At 36.8% G+C, this 16,847-nt stretch overlaps 1 protein-coding gene across 4 annotated transcripts in view; it reads left to right on the plus strand.

Annotated features, from left to right (window-relative positions):
• LOC138113013 (sodium channel protein type 2 subunit alpha-like) overlaps positions 1-16,847 on the plus strand; it is a 69,837-nt gene that overhangs the window by 15,488 nt on the left and 37,502 nt on the right. Inside the window, exons 2-9 of one of the 4 annotated variants that reach the window (XM_069020774.1) lie at positions 5,267-5,590; positions 7,280-7,398; positions 8,702-8,791; positions 9,637-9,765; positions 10,204-10,295; positions 11,354-11,590; positions 14,986-15,049; positions 16,496-16,637. In XM_069020774.1, coding sequence (XP_068876875.1) covers positions 5,318-5,590; positions 7,280-7,398; positions 8,702-8,791; positions 9,637-9,765; positions 10,204-10,295; positions 11,354-11,590; positions 14,986-15,049; positions 16,496-16,637 — 1,146 coding nt within the window. In that variant the 5' untranslated portion in view covers positions 5,267-5,317. Of the gene's footprint in view, positions 1-5,266; positions 5,591-7,279; positions 7,399-8,701; positions 8,792-9,636; positions 9,766-10,203; positions 10,296-10,402; positions 10,487-11,353; positions 11,591-14,985; positions 15,050-16,495; positions 16,638-16,847 lie in introns of those variants that run through there. The other 3 variants (XM_069020770.1, XM_069020772.1, XM_069020773.1) reach the window with 3 other exon arrangements.

Raw genomic sequence — 16,847 nt, forward strand, 5'->3', positions numbered from 1 at the left:
AATAGTTTAAGTCTTAATTTATATAGTAGAATTCAATATCCTTGGAAAAAAAATCGTATTCTTTTATATAGAAAAATGCACAAAAAAGAGCATAGCAAAGAATATATCTGTAAATTTGCTTATGACTCATCAGATTTGATCACTTGCCTAAATGAAATTCACTGAACATCTTTACCTGTCATGATAGTAGCTTCCTATTTTTAATGAAGTTTCATGCATGTGAAACTAGATGTTTTTTGAGACTTAGTAATTTCATCAGTATGGCTTTTTTAGTACACTGAAAGCTTTATTCAAGTTACTCAAATAACACTATGAAATGTACCATAGCACAGAGAACATTGGGAAAAATACTGTAAAAATTCATCATTATGTTGTAGAATATATAGTAGGAAGAGCAGATATGTTATTTCTACCTCTGAAAAATGTTAAGATAAAAATACTTTGTTTGGGAAACACGTTTTTGTCGGTACTGAGGGTTTGTTGCTGACTGGTTGGGGTCTAAGCTTGACCATTATTTTTGTAAATATTAAAATAAATATAGAAACAAATACATATATATATATGGAAAAAATAAAAACTACATATTCATGCTTTTCTTTATAGCCTGGTGGACTCAAACTTAAAACCTCAAGCTTAATGTAAATGACCCTGATGCTCTTCTTTGTATACATATTAAAAATATTTTCTAAAAGATCATTTAAAAATTATTCTTGCTCACTCAACCACACTCCATAAGAATATATTTATGTTAACATTAATATCAGGTTTTTAACTGGCTCGTTCATGCCCCAGCAGTTTCTTCCTAGTGCCGTGCTACTACAGAGTCTGTGGTAGGTAGTAGTTTTCTGTAATCTTTCATTTGTAATTTGAATTTTCTGTCCTGCTTGATGGACAGAGTCTCTATTCAGGCTTGCATGCACAACATAGCCATGAAAGACTAGAAGCCTATTTCTTAACAGTAAGCTGAGAAAATGGGGATTTATGTATTGGGTTTTGTTTTTTACTGATGGTGGATTTTTTAATGTGGGCTTTCAGAAGGACCTTTGTGAGATTTTTTGGGGGGAAGGGTAACAGTTTCTTCAGGATTTGTGTCATATGTTTTCTGGTTTGATTGCTACTACCTCTTAGTTTGTAATACAAATACCATCAAAATTGCAGGAAAGAGACACATTTAAGTCATTATACCAATCCATTCTGCTTTATCTTTTTTTTTGTTCAGTTTCCTTCTTGGGTAAACTGATTTGCATGAGGTAACGGTATAAACAGCACCACTTTTTTCCACAGTGTTACAACATTTATATATTTGCAGTACTTTAAAAAAGTCATGACAAGGAAACAGTCACTGAACTGTAACTCGAGAAGTGTTTAATAGGTGTGGGTATTTTTCCAAGCATGGGCGGTGATTAGGCTGCTAGCATAAAACATTCACAGAAGAGATTTGTCGTGTATTGGAAAATGATTTTTTTTCTGTTTTGTGTTAACATTGAGAAGTGCTGCAGTCATTGGCTGTGGTGTCTCTAGAGAGAAATGCTGGAGTTCATCTCAGCCCTAAGGGTACCACTTAAGCCTTGCTGAATAAACCAGCGGAATATGAACATGCAAGCGGAAAGATTGGTTTTCATTCTGATAACAACTGCAATAACTCAGAAAAACTGCCATGAGGCCGTAGTGGCATTTGGCAAAATAAACAGTCATGAACTTCTAGTTTTACGCATTATAGACCTCTAAAGAGTAAATTTAGCCTAAATGCATAGACAGACATAACAGTTAGTGACATTTTCAAATACATGTTTGATAACAAGTAGTTTCTGTGGGCATTGTATTCGTCACCTTCCAAGTCTGTATGCCTAACGTTGACTAGAAAACTGTTTTTAAAGTTTTGTAGTCTTTATCCAAGTAATGAGAACATACTCTAAAAGACTAGCTGAATGTTATGGTATATATTTGCATTCTTCTTGAGTATCTCCCTTTTCTCTGTTTTTGTTTGGTTTTGGTTGGTTGGTTTTTGTTTTTGACATGCTTGTTAATAATCATTGAAACGCAAAGTTGCCTATGTATTTCTTAGACTGCCAAGTGTGCTCCTACTTGTTCATAGGTGTGGTGGACTAGTCAGTGGTGTGTAGTGGTGCTGAAAATCTTATATTTTATTTAGCCTGTAAAGAGCAACATTACTGTGACAGGGCAGCACCGTGTGTATAGCTCCTGTTTTATTTGGTTGTAAGATAGAAGTTGGTCTAATAGCTGTAGATCTTACTTCTTGTCTCTTCAGATTCTAAAAGATTTTGTGCAACCATCTAACCATTTTAGATAATAGCTCAGTGTGTGTAGGCTACTTACAGTGGCATTAACTGTTGTTTGCATCATTCATGAAATACAAATTTTATTACAAATGCTGTCCTCAGAATCTGTTACAATACATGTACTACTGGTAATATACTAAATGGGAATGACTTTTTTGAGGGAAACCTACTATTTAAGTTAATACTGCTACCACCTTGGTGTAGGAAAAAGCCCCTACTAGTAAGAACTCCCCTTGACCTAAAAAAAAAAATGTATAGACTCGGCTGCTTGCACTAAGGAAATTCTTGTGAATTTCAGCTTACAAATAAAGAAGCAGATAATACCTCGCCCTCCATTTTATAAAAAAAACCAAACCCAAAGTTGTAAGCTAAATAAATGACCTAAAGGTACCAAGTAATACTTGTGTTACTTTAGCTCTTAGGTAAAAATTAAGCTTATGGAAACAGATCCTGGTGTTCTTCCTTGGAAGACAGATCTCTCTCCCTTTTTGCTGGTGAAGGTTTCTTGTGTATTTAGAGCTACTGGTGTCATTCACTTTCTGAAGGAAAAGTACCTTTTGAGACACAGCTGGTTCTCAGTCCAAGTATGACTGGGCAGATCTTCAGGTTCACTGGTGCTAAGGATTTGAGAAAGATTTGCCCCAAAAGGCTAAACAACAATCAAATCTTGCATTTGAAAATGGTGAATTGCTTTAAGATGGAACAGATGAGATTATGCATTTTTAAATAAATAAGGAAAGGCTTGGCATTCTCAGGCTTTCTTTTCCAGAGGAAAAACCTGTCTGTGTTTTTGTAAAGTGCTTAGCAGCTGACATGAAAAATGTGGTGTTTGCCAAAGACTTGGAACCTATTGTGGCTCAGCTGAAAAAGTAGGGATTTGAAGTCTGTCCATAACCTCAACTGACAAATTTTAAGGAAGAGATGGCTTGCATGATGGGTTGTGTATCCATGGCAATCTAGTTTCTGCTGTAAAATTTTTTAAAATAGAAAATATCCTGAACTAACATGAAGTTGACCTAAAAGTTGACATGGAAGAGGCAGACATCTGGGATTCACTGTGTCATGGGTTATTTGACTTTGGAGCTATTACACTTCATGAAAAAGTCTGCCATCAGTATTTTTCCTTCCCAGTGCATCCTCACCACACACACTGGGGTCAGGAGAACTGGCTCACTCTGTGCCTTTTGTGGTGGCAGGAGCCTATAATGTTTGCCATCATATAAATCTGCTTTTTTTTCCTCTTGACAGTGAGGCCTGTGGTCACTCTGAGCAGTGGCCATGGTGTTTCAGGGCTGGTGGGCTGGCAGACAGGCTGTGTGCAGAGAGCCCAGGGCTGCCCTCTGCACAGCTCAGCAAGGATGGCAATGCCTCAGAGAAAACACGTTCAGAAAAGAACAAAACGCCACAGGTCAGTGTGAGGAAAGAAGTGTGAGAAACAGCTCTGACTCCAAGGTCAGGGGAACAGGAGTGGGAAGAGGGCTGAATGTGCTGGAGCAGAAAATCCCTGGAAGCCTGTGGGACAGGCCATGTTGAAGCAGGTATTTCCCTGCAGTCCGTAGAGGACAGTACCAGAGCAGATACCCAACCTGCAGCCTCTGGGGAACTCCACACTGGAGAAAGTGAGTATTTCTAGAGGGAGAGGCACGTGCAGGGCCCACATTGGAGCAACCTTATCCTGAAGCTTTACAGCCTGTGTGAGGGACACATGCTGGATCAAGGGAAAAACAGGAGGACGGAATTCTTTTAGGATTTTTCTTTTTTACCATCCAATTCTGTTTCAATTGGCAATAATTTTTTTTTTCCCCAAGTGAGTGTGTTTTGCCCATGACAGTAATTTGTAAATGATCTGCTTGTCTTTATTTTAATACCTGGGCTTTTTCACTTCATTCTCCCCTATGCAGTTCCTTTTTTGGAGCGTGAGTGGGAGAGCAGCCAGCCAAGGTCAACTCACCACAATGTTGTGTTGACAAAGGCTACAACACTTAATGACTGTCAGCAAGTAGGACTGGATTCCATCTCGCAGCTGTTCAAAAAAATTGTTTTTTTCTGAAGATACTGCACCCTTAGGTGTTAACTATATACTCACTGTAGAAAATATAATCTAGAAAGAAATGATCAATTAGTGATTGTTGTAATTTAATGAATTTATTATTTTTAAGTATTTTGAAAATATCCTTGGTTTCCAGGAGAGTACTGTACTTTTGAGTAGGCTGTGCTTTTTATATAAATCTAAAACTCTTCATCCATCATAACTTCCTTAATTACGGAGATTGTGCCATCCAAGTTACAATTAAAAATCAGGTAGATACAAATCAGAAAGCCTAAAAGGGAAAGACTAAACTTCAGGCTGGTTGCTTTCTGCCTGTGAATTTGGCTTTAATTATAGAATGTGTTTGTGTAGTACCTAATAGTATAAGATAAACATTAGTTTAGCAATCATAGTATAAGCCACCAGATGGAGCAATGTTGCCATCAGAAATTGAGAGTAATAAAAATAGCATGTTTTTTCTTTCTACTTTTGTCATATAAATGCAAGGTTTTTTAAGGTGGTGTGCCAAAAATGCATAGATCTGTATGTTAGAGGTTGTAACCATTGGCTGCACTACTTAGCTGTAGTGACATTTTTTCATGATAAGGTAACTTAATGTTAGGCATGGAAAGTGAGAATGTTTTTGGTTTTTTTTGTTGTGAGGTATTAACCTGAGCTGAGAAACTGTAGGAAAATTTGATCTGTTTTTTTCTTTCATTATTTTTTTCTTTACATCTTAACTTCTATCTCTTTGCCATGTTGTTACCAGTTGCTAATTTTCTATTAAATATCTGACCATTAATTGAAATACTTCTTGCCACAGGGCTTTATAAAGAGAAAAGAGGCAGGTGCTGACTATGCCAAAAGGTTTTATTTGGGGATTTTGTTGGTGGTATGATTTTCTGTTTCTTCTTTTTTTTCCTCCATGTCTTCCTAGGATCTTCTTGCACAAGAGCCTAAAAGCATTTAAAATTTGCAGAATGAAAAGATGGCGCAGGCAATGCTGTTACCTCCTGGACCTGACAGCTTCTTCTATTTCACCGAAGAATCTCTTGCAGCTATTGAGAAACGTATTGCTGATGAAAAATTTCACTGTGACCAAGATGAGCCTACAGATGATGCTGGTCATGAACAAAATCACCCAAAGCCAAATAATGACTTAGAGGCAGGAAAGACACTGCCATTTATTTATGGTGATATTCCTCCAGGAATGGTGTCTGAACCCCTGGAGGACCTGGACCCATATTACATGAATAAAAAAGTAAGTGTTTTGTATTAAGAGTGTAATTAGAACACTCCTGTTGAACTATAAAGTGATAAATGGTCTGCTGGGGAGCTGATCAGAAGTGCTGGTTGAAATTATTATGCAGTAGGTGCTATCATGTTAATTATTTTAATTGCACTAAAAAGGCAACAGTAACTCTTGCTTAAGTTCCTTTTTTTTTTTTAAAGGACACTTTTCTTTTAATGTCTAATGCTATGGTATTTTAGTTAATGGATTTTGTATTAAATGTTCTGTAATCTCTTCAGATCTGATTGAATGCTGAAGCATTTGAAAACTTCCCATCTGTGTGGCTACTCTCTGGGCTTTTTTAAAAAAACTTAATACCTGAGATCTAGTTCATTACGGAAGTCTTTAGACAAAGTGCTCATACAGTCCTATGACAGAAAAATCACTGTCAAACATTCCCTAAAATACTGTAGAAATACTTGTTTTACAAAATAATTTTTTTTAAAAAGTATAAAGGCTAAACCAATCTACTTCATGTTTCAATATTGGGTCTATGTTATAGGCCCAATATAGACCTAAAGACAAAATCTAAATTGATATATATCGATTCAGTTTCTTTTATAGATATAATGATAAAAAAAGAAGAAAAGAGCAAGGTGTTTACTTTGGCAAGTACAGATGAAGAAAAGATATTTTTATGTAGGCATGTGAAGTGGAATGATATCAAGAAAGAAAAAAAAAACTGGGTTTACATTAAAAAGGCAGTACAAAATAAGCAGCAAGTGGTTATTTTATTGTGTAATCAATAAAATGCTTGTTAAAATAAAAGTGAGGAATGGGTTCTCGAAATTAAGTACTGGATAATCAACAAAATAGTATCTTGCAAATTAGAATTTAACCAAAGAGCTGTATTATCTCTGTAATAAGCAACTTAATTAAAGCAGTGTTTTTTCTGATATAGAATGTTGAAGACTAATAATCAGATGTAGATTTTTTGGTTTTGTTCTCTTGACTTCACAAACACTATTGACAAATGACCTATTTCTTTTATAGTAAAATGCCATTGGAAAACAGAAGTATTTAGTGTTATAACCTGTTTATTTACGGATATTAGACTTTGGGAGAATAATCATTAAATGTAGATTGAATTAAGATTTCATTAGATGATATTTTCATGGTGTCTCTTATTCAAAATCAAAAATGGTTACATTGATGGTACTAGTGACAACTGCACAGGCAATAAAGGCAGTAAAGCCAAGGATTTAAAAAGCCAAGGACATCTCAACCCAGAAGCAGTTTTAACATGCTGAAATGGTTAAATAATTCCTTGTGAGTACCCAAAAATGGTTAGTTAAGTGCTTTGTTTTGCATTGCCTACTTCGTTCTTAAATGAAAATAAAAGAGCTGCAGTAAATTTAAATGTAAAAAGTCACATTTTAAATTAAATTTTTAATGTAATTACTTAATACTAGAAAATGAAATCTGAAATGCAGATTTTGTTTAAGAGCACAGAGACAAAGTATGCATGGTGTAGCATTTTCATTGCTCATGTGAAAATTTAGAATCTGATGTTTCCTTGTATAATTCTACCGAAAATAAATTTGGCTACTTAGATGTGTGTAAGCAGCCTCTATTATGGCAAGGTTGCTAACATATATCCTTAATTTCCTATTTCCTAACCCCCCTACCCCCGTGCCCTTTCTGTCTATTTTTTTAAAGACATTTATAGTACTGGATAAAGGGAAGACAATCCACAGGTTCAGTGCCACACCTGCCTTGTACCTTTTATCTCCTTTCAATATTACTAGAAGACTAGCTATTAAGATTTTGGTTCATTCATATCCTTTTCAAGTGGTTTGTTAAAACTTGTTACTGATTAATATTACTAAGGTTAACACTGGGAGTTTTGGTTTAGTGTTTAAACATGTTCCTGTGTTTAATTCTTTCCTCTCAAAATCAATCTGAGCTAAGATTAGTCACTTAACCTGCTGATTAAATTCAGGAGAAGTCAAGTCATTAGTGGAGTTCCCTAAGGTGCAGTATTGAGTCCAGCCCTGTTTAAAAACTTTATGGGTGATCTGGATGAAGGGAGTGAGTGTACCCTTGGTAAGTTTGCAGATAACGCCAAGATGGGTGGAAGTGTTGATCTATTAGGGGATAGGAGGGCTTTACAGAGGGACCTGGACAGGCTGGATTGCTGGGCCAGACCAATGGCATGAGGTTCAACATGACCAAGTTCTGGGTCCTACACATTGGCCACAACAGTCCCATGCAGTGCTACAGGCTGGGGGCAGAGTGGCTGGAAAGTGGCCCAGTGGGAAAGGACATGCGAAGTTTTGATTGACAGCAGCTGAACATGAGCCAGCGTGTGGCCAGGAAGAGCAAGGCATCCTGGCCTATATCAGGAACAGTGTGGCCAACATGACCAGGGCAGTGATCATCTGCCTGTACTTGGCACTGATGAGGTCATGCCTCAAGTGCTGTGTCCAGTTCTGGGCCGCTCAGTAGAAGGCATTGAGGTGCTGGAGTGTGTCCAGAGAGGGGCAGCAAAGTTGGTGAAGGGTCTACAGAGTAAGTCCTGTGAGGAGCAGCTGAGGGAGCTGGGGGTGTTTAGCCTGGAGAAGAGGAGGCTGGGGGGGACCTTATTGCTCTCTACAACTCCCTGAAAGGAACATGTAGCCAGGTAGGGCGCAGGCTCTTCTCCCAGGTAACCAGCAACAGGACAAGAGGAAATGGGCTCAAGCTGCACCAGGGAAAGTTCAAGTTGGACATCAGGAGGAATTTCTTCACAAAAAATGTTGTCAAGCATTGGAATGGACTGCCCAGGGAAGTGGTGGAGTCAACATCTCTGGAGGTGTTCCAGAAATGACTGGATGTGGCACTTAGTGCCATGGTCTAGTTGAGAAGTGAAGAGTCAAAGGTTGGACTAGGTGAACTCATCAGTCTTTCCAACCTAAATGGTTCTGTGATAGGTGTATAACCATCATTCTTGTGTATAACCATACCTGCATTATTTATGACATTGCTAGTGATAGTAAATTGATTTGTATCATATATGTTGTCAATATTCTATGTCCTGGCCTATTTTGTGTTATGCAAATTCGGCTTTTAAAAGGTGTATGTTCCTTAACTACAGTCAACATTGTTCAACAAGGTCATTATGCTCACTATTTTGGCAAACTGTGTATTTATGACATGGAGGAATCTTCCAGAATGGGCAAAGGATGTAGAGTAAGTATATTTTAATTGGCTTGTAATTTTTAAAGTTGTTCAAAAATTAAAAGCAAATTAAGAGCTAGACCATGCAGTTTTACTTATTTGTGTAATACCAGTGTTCTCCTTTTTCCTGCTTGGAGTTTGGTCCTAGCTGCAACCCAAAGCAGCAGAGTCTTGCAAGCTCTGGGAAGGAAAGAAGCTGTGACATTGTTAACATTTTTCTCTGAACAAAATGCTGATAAATACTTTTCCTCAGAATGTTCATACAAGCAGTGCTTTCATGCATTCTCCCTCTTGAGCTGTTCTTTGTCATTAAAAAAAGAAAAAGGTCATTCAACCCAAAAACTATTGCTTTTCAGTATGGAAGATGCTTTCAGTAGCCCCTCTGAATCACCTTCATTTTGTGCAGCAAAATCTAATTATGGGGCACACCCACTCTTTAAAGAAAATATCTCTGTTGAGGATTATTGTTTGACACTCTCAAGTCTACCTGGTCAGCCGTCAAGTACCTTCAGTAAATGCTAGGTTTCACTTACCCATGGACTTTATTTCTGATGTGGCAACCATGCTGAAATGTTATTTGAACAATTTTTTTTTTTCATGTTATTCATTATTATTACTATTAGTGCTGAAATTAAAAAAGCTTACATGCTAGAAACCACAAAAATATTTTTCAGACAAATTAAAAAGGTATTATCTTACAAAAGAATGGTGGGAAAACATTCATAGCTTATGTGAGTTTATAACTGCTGTTCAGTGCATGTACTAATCTCTGGGTATGAGTTATTTTCTTGTATGCTCATGATGTATCACTGAACAACACAATGATCTTTAACTTTTGTTTGAATGTTTTCTCATAGGTACACTTTCACTGGAATTTACACTTTTGAATTTCTAGTTAAAGTCCTTGCAAGAGGCTTCTGTATAAATGATTTTACTTGCCTTCGTGACCCCTGGAACTGGCTTGATTTTATTGTCATTTCATTTGCGTAAGTATATAATATTTTTTTAAGTTAAATAACAGAAATTTTTTTGAACCTGTAATAGTTTGTTTGGCTTATGTTAGTTCATTTGAAACTAATTGCAGATGAATTGTGTTTCAAGTTCTTCCACTTAAATATTTTACACTAGTGTAGCACATAGTAGAATTAGTGGACTATTCCACAGTACAAAAGATACCACTGAACAATCAATTTAAAGTAGTATTTAAAAAATAAAATCAGGCCTATAAGTTTCATTTTAAATTTGCAGTTAATAGAAAATCTTAAGGGTAAATTTCTTAGGGAAAACTTAATTGAATCAGGAAAATATCAATGCAAGTCTTTAATTTAAACTTACTTCTTCAAAAAAAATAGTCTGGATTTCAGGTCCAGGTAAGTAGTATACACTCTACCTTAATTCTGAATAACTGTGATTTAATCCTACAGGTATATAACAGAATTTGTAAACCTAGGCAATCTTTCAGCTCTTCGAACTTTCAGAGTATTGAGAGCTTTGAAAACTATTTCTGTAATTCCAGGTAAGAAGTAACTGTGTGAAATAGTAGGCGCTCTACATCACCTCTGTTTAATTTTGTGTGTGCTGTCATTGTGTTTGTGTGTGGAATCCCTCACTACAGATATGTGACAGAGTTTGTGGACCTGGGCAATGTCTCAGCGTTGAGAACATTCAGAGTTCTCTGAGCTTTGAAAACAATATCAGTCATTCCAGGTGAGAGCCAGGTTAAACACTGAGGCTGACTGAAACTACACAGAAGCCGAACTCATGTTTTTAACAGAAACATCCAGGTTTTTGTCTTCATTTCAATGTAATTTCCTTTTCTAATTCTCTAAAACACTCAGCCTCAGAGTTTAATACACAATTGCATGAAGAACTCATTTACATAGCCTGTATATTCCTCCATTTCATTATGTCAAATTTTCTCTCCCATGTTAAGGATCAAAATTAAGTCTTTTTATTTTTCTCTAACTAATGTGAATGTTGCATATATATACATATTTATGAAAGACATTTGGGATTGAAAATTTTAGTGTTTTTTAAAAATTGAATCCCTGACAGAGTAACAAGATAATAGTGAATAGCATGGAGATTGCATGATGTAGTTATTAGCTTATGATGCCTATCTTCACCAAACCCCACCTCCAACAGAAGAGGATGCATTGGAATGCAGACATTAAAATCACTACTGAAATACAACTGTGGTCTCTTATTGTTTGCTGTTATAGAACCAGTATGTTGTGTATTGGAATAGAATACTGGCAAAGGTTTGGAGCAAGAGGCATCAAAAAGAAAATAAAATTAACTATTTTCTTTAGATGTAGTGTACATGTACAGAGAGCATGAATTGAAAACTCTTGATTTGAAGAGCAGGTGCTTTGGAATGTATGCCATTCATTCCCGTTCATATTTTGAAATTATTTTGCAGGAATGATGAAACTCATTTTCCTTTGGAAAATGCTTTAAGACTATTTTTTTGAAGCTGTGCATGGTATTTAGTAGTGTGTTGGAGAAGTTTACATTGCATTTTAGCTTAGTAAAATATTTAATATTATAATAGAAATCTGCCTCTGTTTGCAGGCTTGAAAACTATTGTTGGAGCCTTAATTCAGTCTGTGAAGAAGCTCTCGGATGTGATGATCCTGACTGTATTTTGCCTGAGTGTGTTTGCACTGATAGGACTGCAGCTGTTCATGGGCAACTTGAAGAATAAATGCTTGCTCTGGCCATCAAAAAATTCAACAGCTTTTGAAAAATATGTAGCTCCATACTTTAATGGTACAGAATTTGACTGGGCAGCATACATTAACAATGAAAGTAAGAAATACTGTTGTAACTTGCTAAAATTTTTGTATATAAACCCATACACACAAGCACAAGATAACTGTTTTATACTTCAGACTAAGGAGAAGAAAACAATTAAATCGGATGGCAAAGAATAGGAATTTGTATATATTGCATCCCAAACTCATGCTGGCGTGATTGCTCTTTCCATTAGCACCACACAGAAATGTATTTAGAGGCTTAGGTTTGTTTTAGAGTCACAGAATCATGCAGGTTGGATAGGATCTCCACAGTCCACACCAACTGCTGCTCAGCTGCAGGTCCAGGTGGAGCAGACTGCTCAATCCCTTGTTTCAGTCAAGTTTTTAGTATCTCTAAGGATTGGGATATCACAGCATCCTCTGGGTGGCCTGTGCTAGCATTTGACCAGTCTCAGAGAAACTTTCTTGAATATCATTTCAGAATTTGCCATGCTCAAACTTTTGATAGTTGCCTCTTATCTTTCCAGTGTACCCTCTTGAGATGAGTCAGGCTCCATCTTCATTACAGTCTTTCATGTTATATTTGTAGGTAGAGTGAAGATCTTCACAAATCCCTCCCTGCCCCCCTGCTCCCTGCTCTTCTCAAGGCTGAACAAAACCAATTATTTTAGGCTTTTCTTGTATCTTTAGGAGATGTATAAAAAACCAGAAGCACTAGATAAATATGAGAGACTTTCCTAGTTAAGGTGTGCTTTTATTATTAGGTGGAGGTAACAAACCAGTTGCTTTCACTGATATACAACTCCCCAGGCAGGCAGAGATTCCAGTAGGAAAGGAGATGGTATTAGCTGTAGGATTTGTTGCTTGGGACTGAAAAACACATCCAGATATTTTTCAGCAGGCTTAATGTCTGTAGACTGAAGTGAAAACAAGCAGGCTGGTTCAGAAACATGCAGATGCTTATGTTTTGTATTTCTGTCCTTTTAAGTGATAGCATCAGTAACGTTATAATACACAATGAACTATGAGATGTAGTATAACTTCTAATTACCAAAAATTAGTTTTTATGTGTGGGTTTGTACTGGAAGTAGATTTACAGAGTATTGCTTAGTACTTAATTGTAAAAGTAGTGTATTTAAGTAAAAATAAATTTGTAGGCTAACGGATGCTAGCTTTCCTCCTCAGTGACCCTTACAAAAAGTAAAGGAAAATACAATTGTTATAGGCTTAGTTTTGATGAGCCAGATTTTCTCCCATCTTTAACATTGGACATTAAAGTTTTCTGCTGTTTTCTGCATTTTCAGATTATCTTTCTATGGTTCTGAATTGTTGAAATTCTGTGACTATGTTTATGTTTTCTGTGAAATCTGTCATTTTAGCTAGTTTATTTATCTAAGAAGGGATGTGAAAATGGAATGGTGATAGTGCTTTGTGGGCAGTTTTGGCTGATAGCTAATGTGCTGCAGAACATTTGTGAATTCTCAGTTCAGATGCAGATTATACAGTATATAGGTTCTCTATCTCCAGTTTGAACTAGGTGGCAATCTAAAAGAAATAAAATTTTCTGGAATATGAGTTGCTTTCTATGCTACATGTTTTGTCTTTGCTTGGAGTCTACAGAGTGCTGATGCAGGCAAGAAGGCTGTTGTGTCTGGTTGTGTTTGTATTCCTCCTTTCTAATCTAACTATTAATTATTTGTATACAGTGTCAGGTGCATTATAAGTATTGGTTTTAAATGGTAGGATTTTGGCATCACTATATTTAAGTGTTCAGTTTGGCATCCTCCTATGTTCAAATATTATTCATCCTCCTATATTCATATATTATGGGCTATTTCTGGCTATTTAAATGCAGTAGATTTTTTGCCCTATGAAAACCAAAACCTTTGTCAGCTTGAAAGGTACATCAAGACCATCAGCTGAGGATGGCAGCAGATTGATTTAGTTGAGATAAGAGTGTTTTTCCAGATTTCTCTTTTCTAGATCTCGGTTCCTGGCTATCCTCATGGCATAAAGTTTCTCCTCGCATCTAGTCAGAACCTCTCTTGTTTGTAATTATGCCCTTTGTCTTTCTCCTGCCATGCACCCTTGAGAAGAACCTGTCTCTGTCCCCTTGATAGCTTCCTTGCAGTTACTGGATGCTTTCTACCAGCTCCCCCCAGAGCCTTCCCGTTGCCGGGCTGAACATGCGCAGGTTCCTTGTTCTCTCCTCACATGATGAATGCTCCAGCCTGCTCATGACCTTGGTGACCTTGTGCTCCATTTTATTAATGTCTGCTTGCACTGCGGTGCCAAACCTGGACATAATACTCTGGGTAGAGTCTAGTGAGTGCAGAGCTGAGGGAGACAGTCACTTCCCTCGTTCTGAGAGCTGGCCTTCTGTTCCTGCAGGCCTGGAGCCTGTTGCCCTTCTTGGGTGTCAGGGCACACTGCTGACTCAGCCTCACCTGCCTCTCTGTCCACCAGTGCATTTTCTGCAGAGCTGCTTCTCAGCCAGTCAGTTCCCAGCCTGTATCACTGCAAGGGGCTCTTCCTTCCCAGACACACAGCTGCATTTGTCTTTTCTGAATTTTATATGTTACCTGTCAGCCTGTTCCTCCAGCTTGCCTAGGTCCCTCTGAATGGGGTCTACCTTCACTCTTAAAAACTTCTTCCCAGATTTATTATCATCGTTCTAACTCTTATTTTTCTTTTTTTTCTTTTATTTTAAGGACAGCACAATTGATAATAATTAATAACAATATATATTTCTCTTTTGCTGAAGGCTACCACCTTATAATTAAAAGAATAATTCTGTAAAGTTTATAGTACAGCAGCTGTTGAACACTGTAATTGGAACACCCATTTTCTTTTTAAATGCTGCCTTCGTATTCTCAGTCACAGGATGTGCTAGTTAATGTTGCTCTGACTTTAAAACTGCCAGGAAGTCATTACAAATAGTTCCATTTTAAATGAGATAGGCTTTGTCTGATTACAATCTACTTACTGGATAACAGGAGTTTTAAGTTTTGTGTTTTCTTTCTCTTATCTATTGAACATCAGATTTTGGAAGGATATTCAGTGTGCAGTGACTCAAGAAAAGACTATGCAATTTATGTTCGAATCATTGTTCGAGGATTTAATTTTTGCAATGTGTTTTTATTTTGTTGCCCAGAGAGGTTGTGGGGGCCTCATCCCTGGAAGTGTTCAAGGCCAGGTTGCATGGAGCCCCAATCTATTAAGTGGCATCCCTCTCCAGGCATGGGTTTTTGGAACCAGATGATCTTTGAGGTCACTTCCAATCCAAGCCATTCTGATGATTGTGCCAGTATTTGAACCCACTATTGGGAAAATGTGAATGGGAGGTTATGAACATTCAAAACATGATGACTTGAACATAGGTTCATTGTCACAAAAAACCCAAACTCTTTTCATGTGTAAACATGTTACTTCCTATTTTTTCTTTAGGTCATTTCTATCGCCTAGAAGGAGCAAAGGATTTTCTGCTTTGTGGCAATAGCTCAGATGCAGGGTAAGGTACACTGAAAATTACATACTATCTGTCTAAAAACATGTAAAAAATGTCAATCTAAACTTAAAAAAGTGAATTTAGTTACCTGGTCAAGAATATTTATTTTTCTTTCATGTCTTCCCACATTTGCTCTCCAGACTAAGGTGTTGATTCTTAGCTGGGGGCCTGAGCCCTTTTGGTGCCAGAGATGACCCCATGCTGGGCCTGTGACCTGCCTGGGCTATCTCTTGCATATGCACCAGCCATCTGTGGTGGAGAGGAGGTAGACACATTCTGCCACACTGATGTCACAGTCAATAGTAATACGGTCTTGGTTCTTAGTAGCTGGACACTTGAATGAGTAAAAATGTTAAATGACAAAATACTTTGCTGGAAATTTGTTTTAAAAACTCATATGTAACTAGAAAATTCCACTTAGCAGGTGGACCTTGTGTTATCAACGACTTAAGAACATTCTTTATCATGGTTCCCTGCCATTTCTCAACTCTAAAATAGGCATGGAGCACTGGGACTTATGACCAGATTTAGCGAAGACATCTTCATGCTTTTTCTGTCTGGCAGCTGCATGCATGCATCTTGCTCTTTTTCTGTGACAATTTTTTGTAACAAAATCACATAGTTCTTTATGTTCATGAATTACCAGTCTGTCCTTTGGTTTTGGTTGATTATGGCTTTAAAACACCCATGGTCAAACTATTTTTGTAAACATTTAACTTATATATGTAACTATGCGATAATTTTGTGTGTGTGTGTAAATGCACATCAAATAGACATACACATATGAGAAGAAATCTTCTTACGGTTTTTTAGAGGTTTTGGAGACGAGAGCCTCTTCTGTCTTTCAATCATAATTGAAACAGTGTGCTTACACTTGATATCAAAATTGTATCACCTACTCTCATAACCAATATTTCAGGAACAATTTCAGGAGATAAAACTATTGCTATACTGGTTATTTGCTCTTGATGAATTGGTAGAATTTGTTAATTAGACTCACAGATGTGAAGAAGCCAAGAAATCTGGTATGCAAACCTTACTAACAAAGTTCAGCATAAAATGTGTGTGCTGGCTGTCTTTTTCTTTCATGGAAGTATCTACCTATTGAAATCTCTGTGTTAAGTACATATTTTCATTGAAGAGGTATCTGAAGAGTTAATATCAAACTGTTGATAATAAACTTTATTTTGTTTATAATTGTGAAAGGGCATAGAAGGAAATATTGTCATTACTTGTTTGCTTTCTTTGGATTTTTCTTTAAAAAACACTCTTTTAATTTCCTCACTATTTTTTGAATTGCTTTAAGCCATAAATCGCAGCACCTTCCACAGATGAAACTTCATAAGAAGCTCAAGAAACAATAATATTAAAAAAAAAGCGTTATATGAAATTTAAATATGGATTGTTTTGCCTCTTTTTTCTTTTTTTTTTTTTTTTTTTCCCTCCTAGTAAATGTCCAGAAGAGTTTATCTGTGTGAAAGCTGGTAGAAACCCCAACTATGGATATACTAGCTTTGACACATTCAGCTGGGCTTTCTTGTCACTGTTTCGACTGATGACACAGGACTACTGGGAAAATCTTTATCAGTTGGTGAGTATATTAAAAAATGGTGGTTAGTGTTCTTACTGGCCTCAAATCAATCATGGAAAGGCCATTCTTATTTATATTACATACCACTGCTGTTGTTAGCAATTGAAATTTGTCAAAGGAAGCAAATTCGGTTTCAAAACTAAGCAGACACCGACACTTAGTAGAGAATCTCACATGATTTCTGAAGAAGCACATGAGGGTTTTTTTGAT

This window comes from Aphelocoma coerulescens, chromosome 7 (genome assembly GCF_041296385.1).
Source record: "Aphelocoma coerulescens isolate FSJ_1873_10779 chromosome 7, UR_Acoe_1.0, whole genome shotgun sequence".
Classification (NCBI taxonomy): Eukaryota; Metazoa; Chordata; class Aves; order Passeriformes; family Corvidae; genus Aphelocoma; species Aphelocoma coerulescens.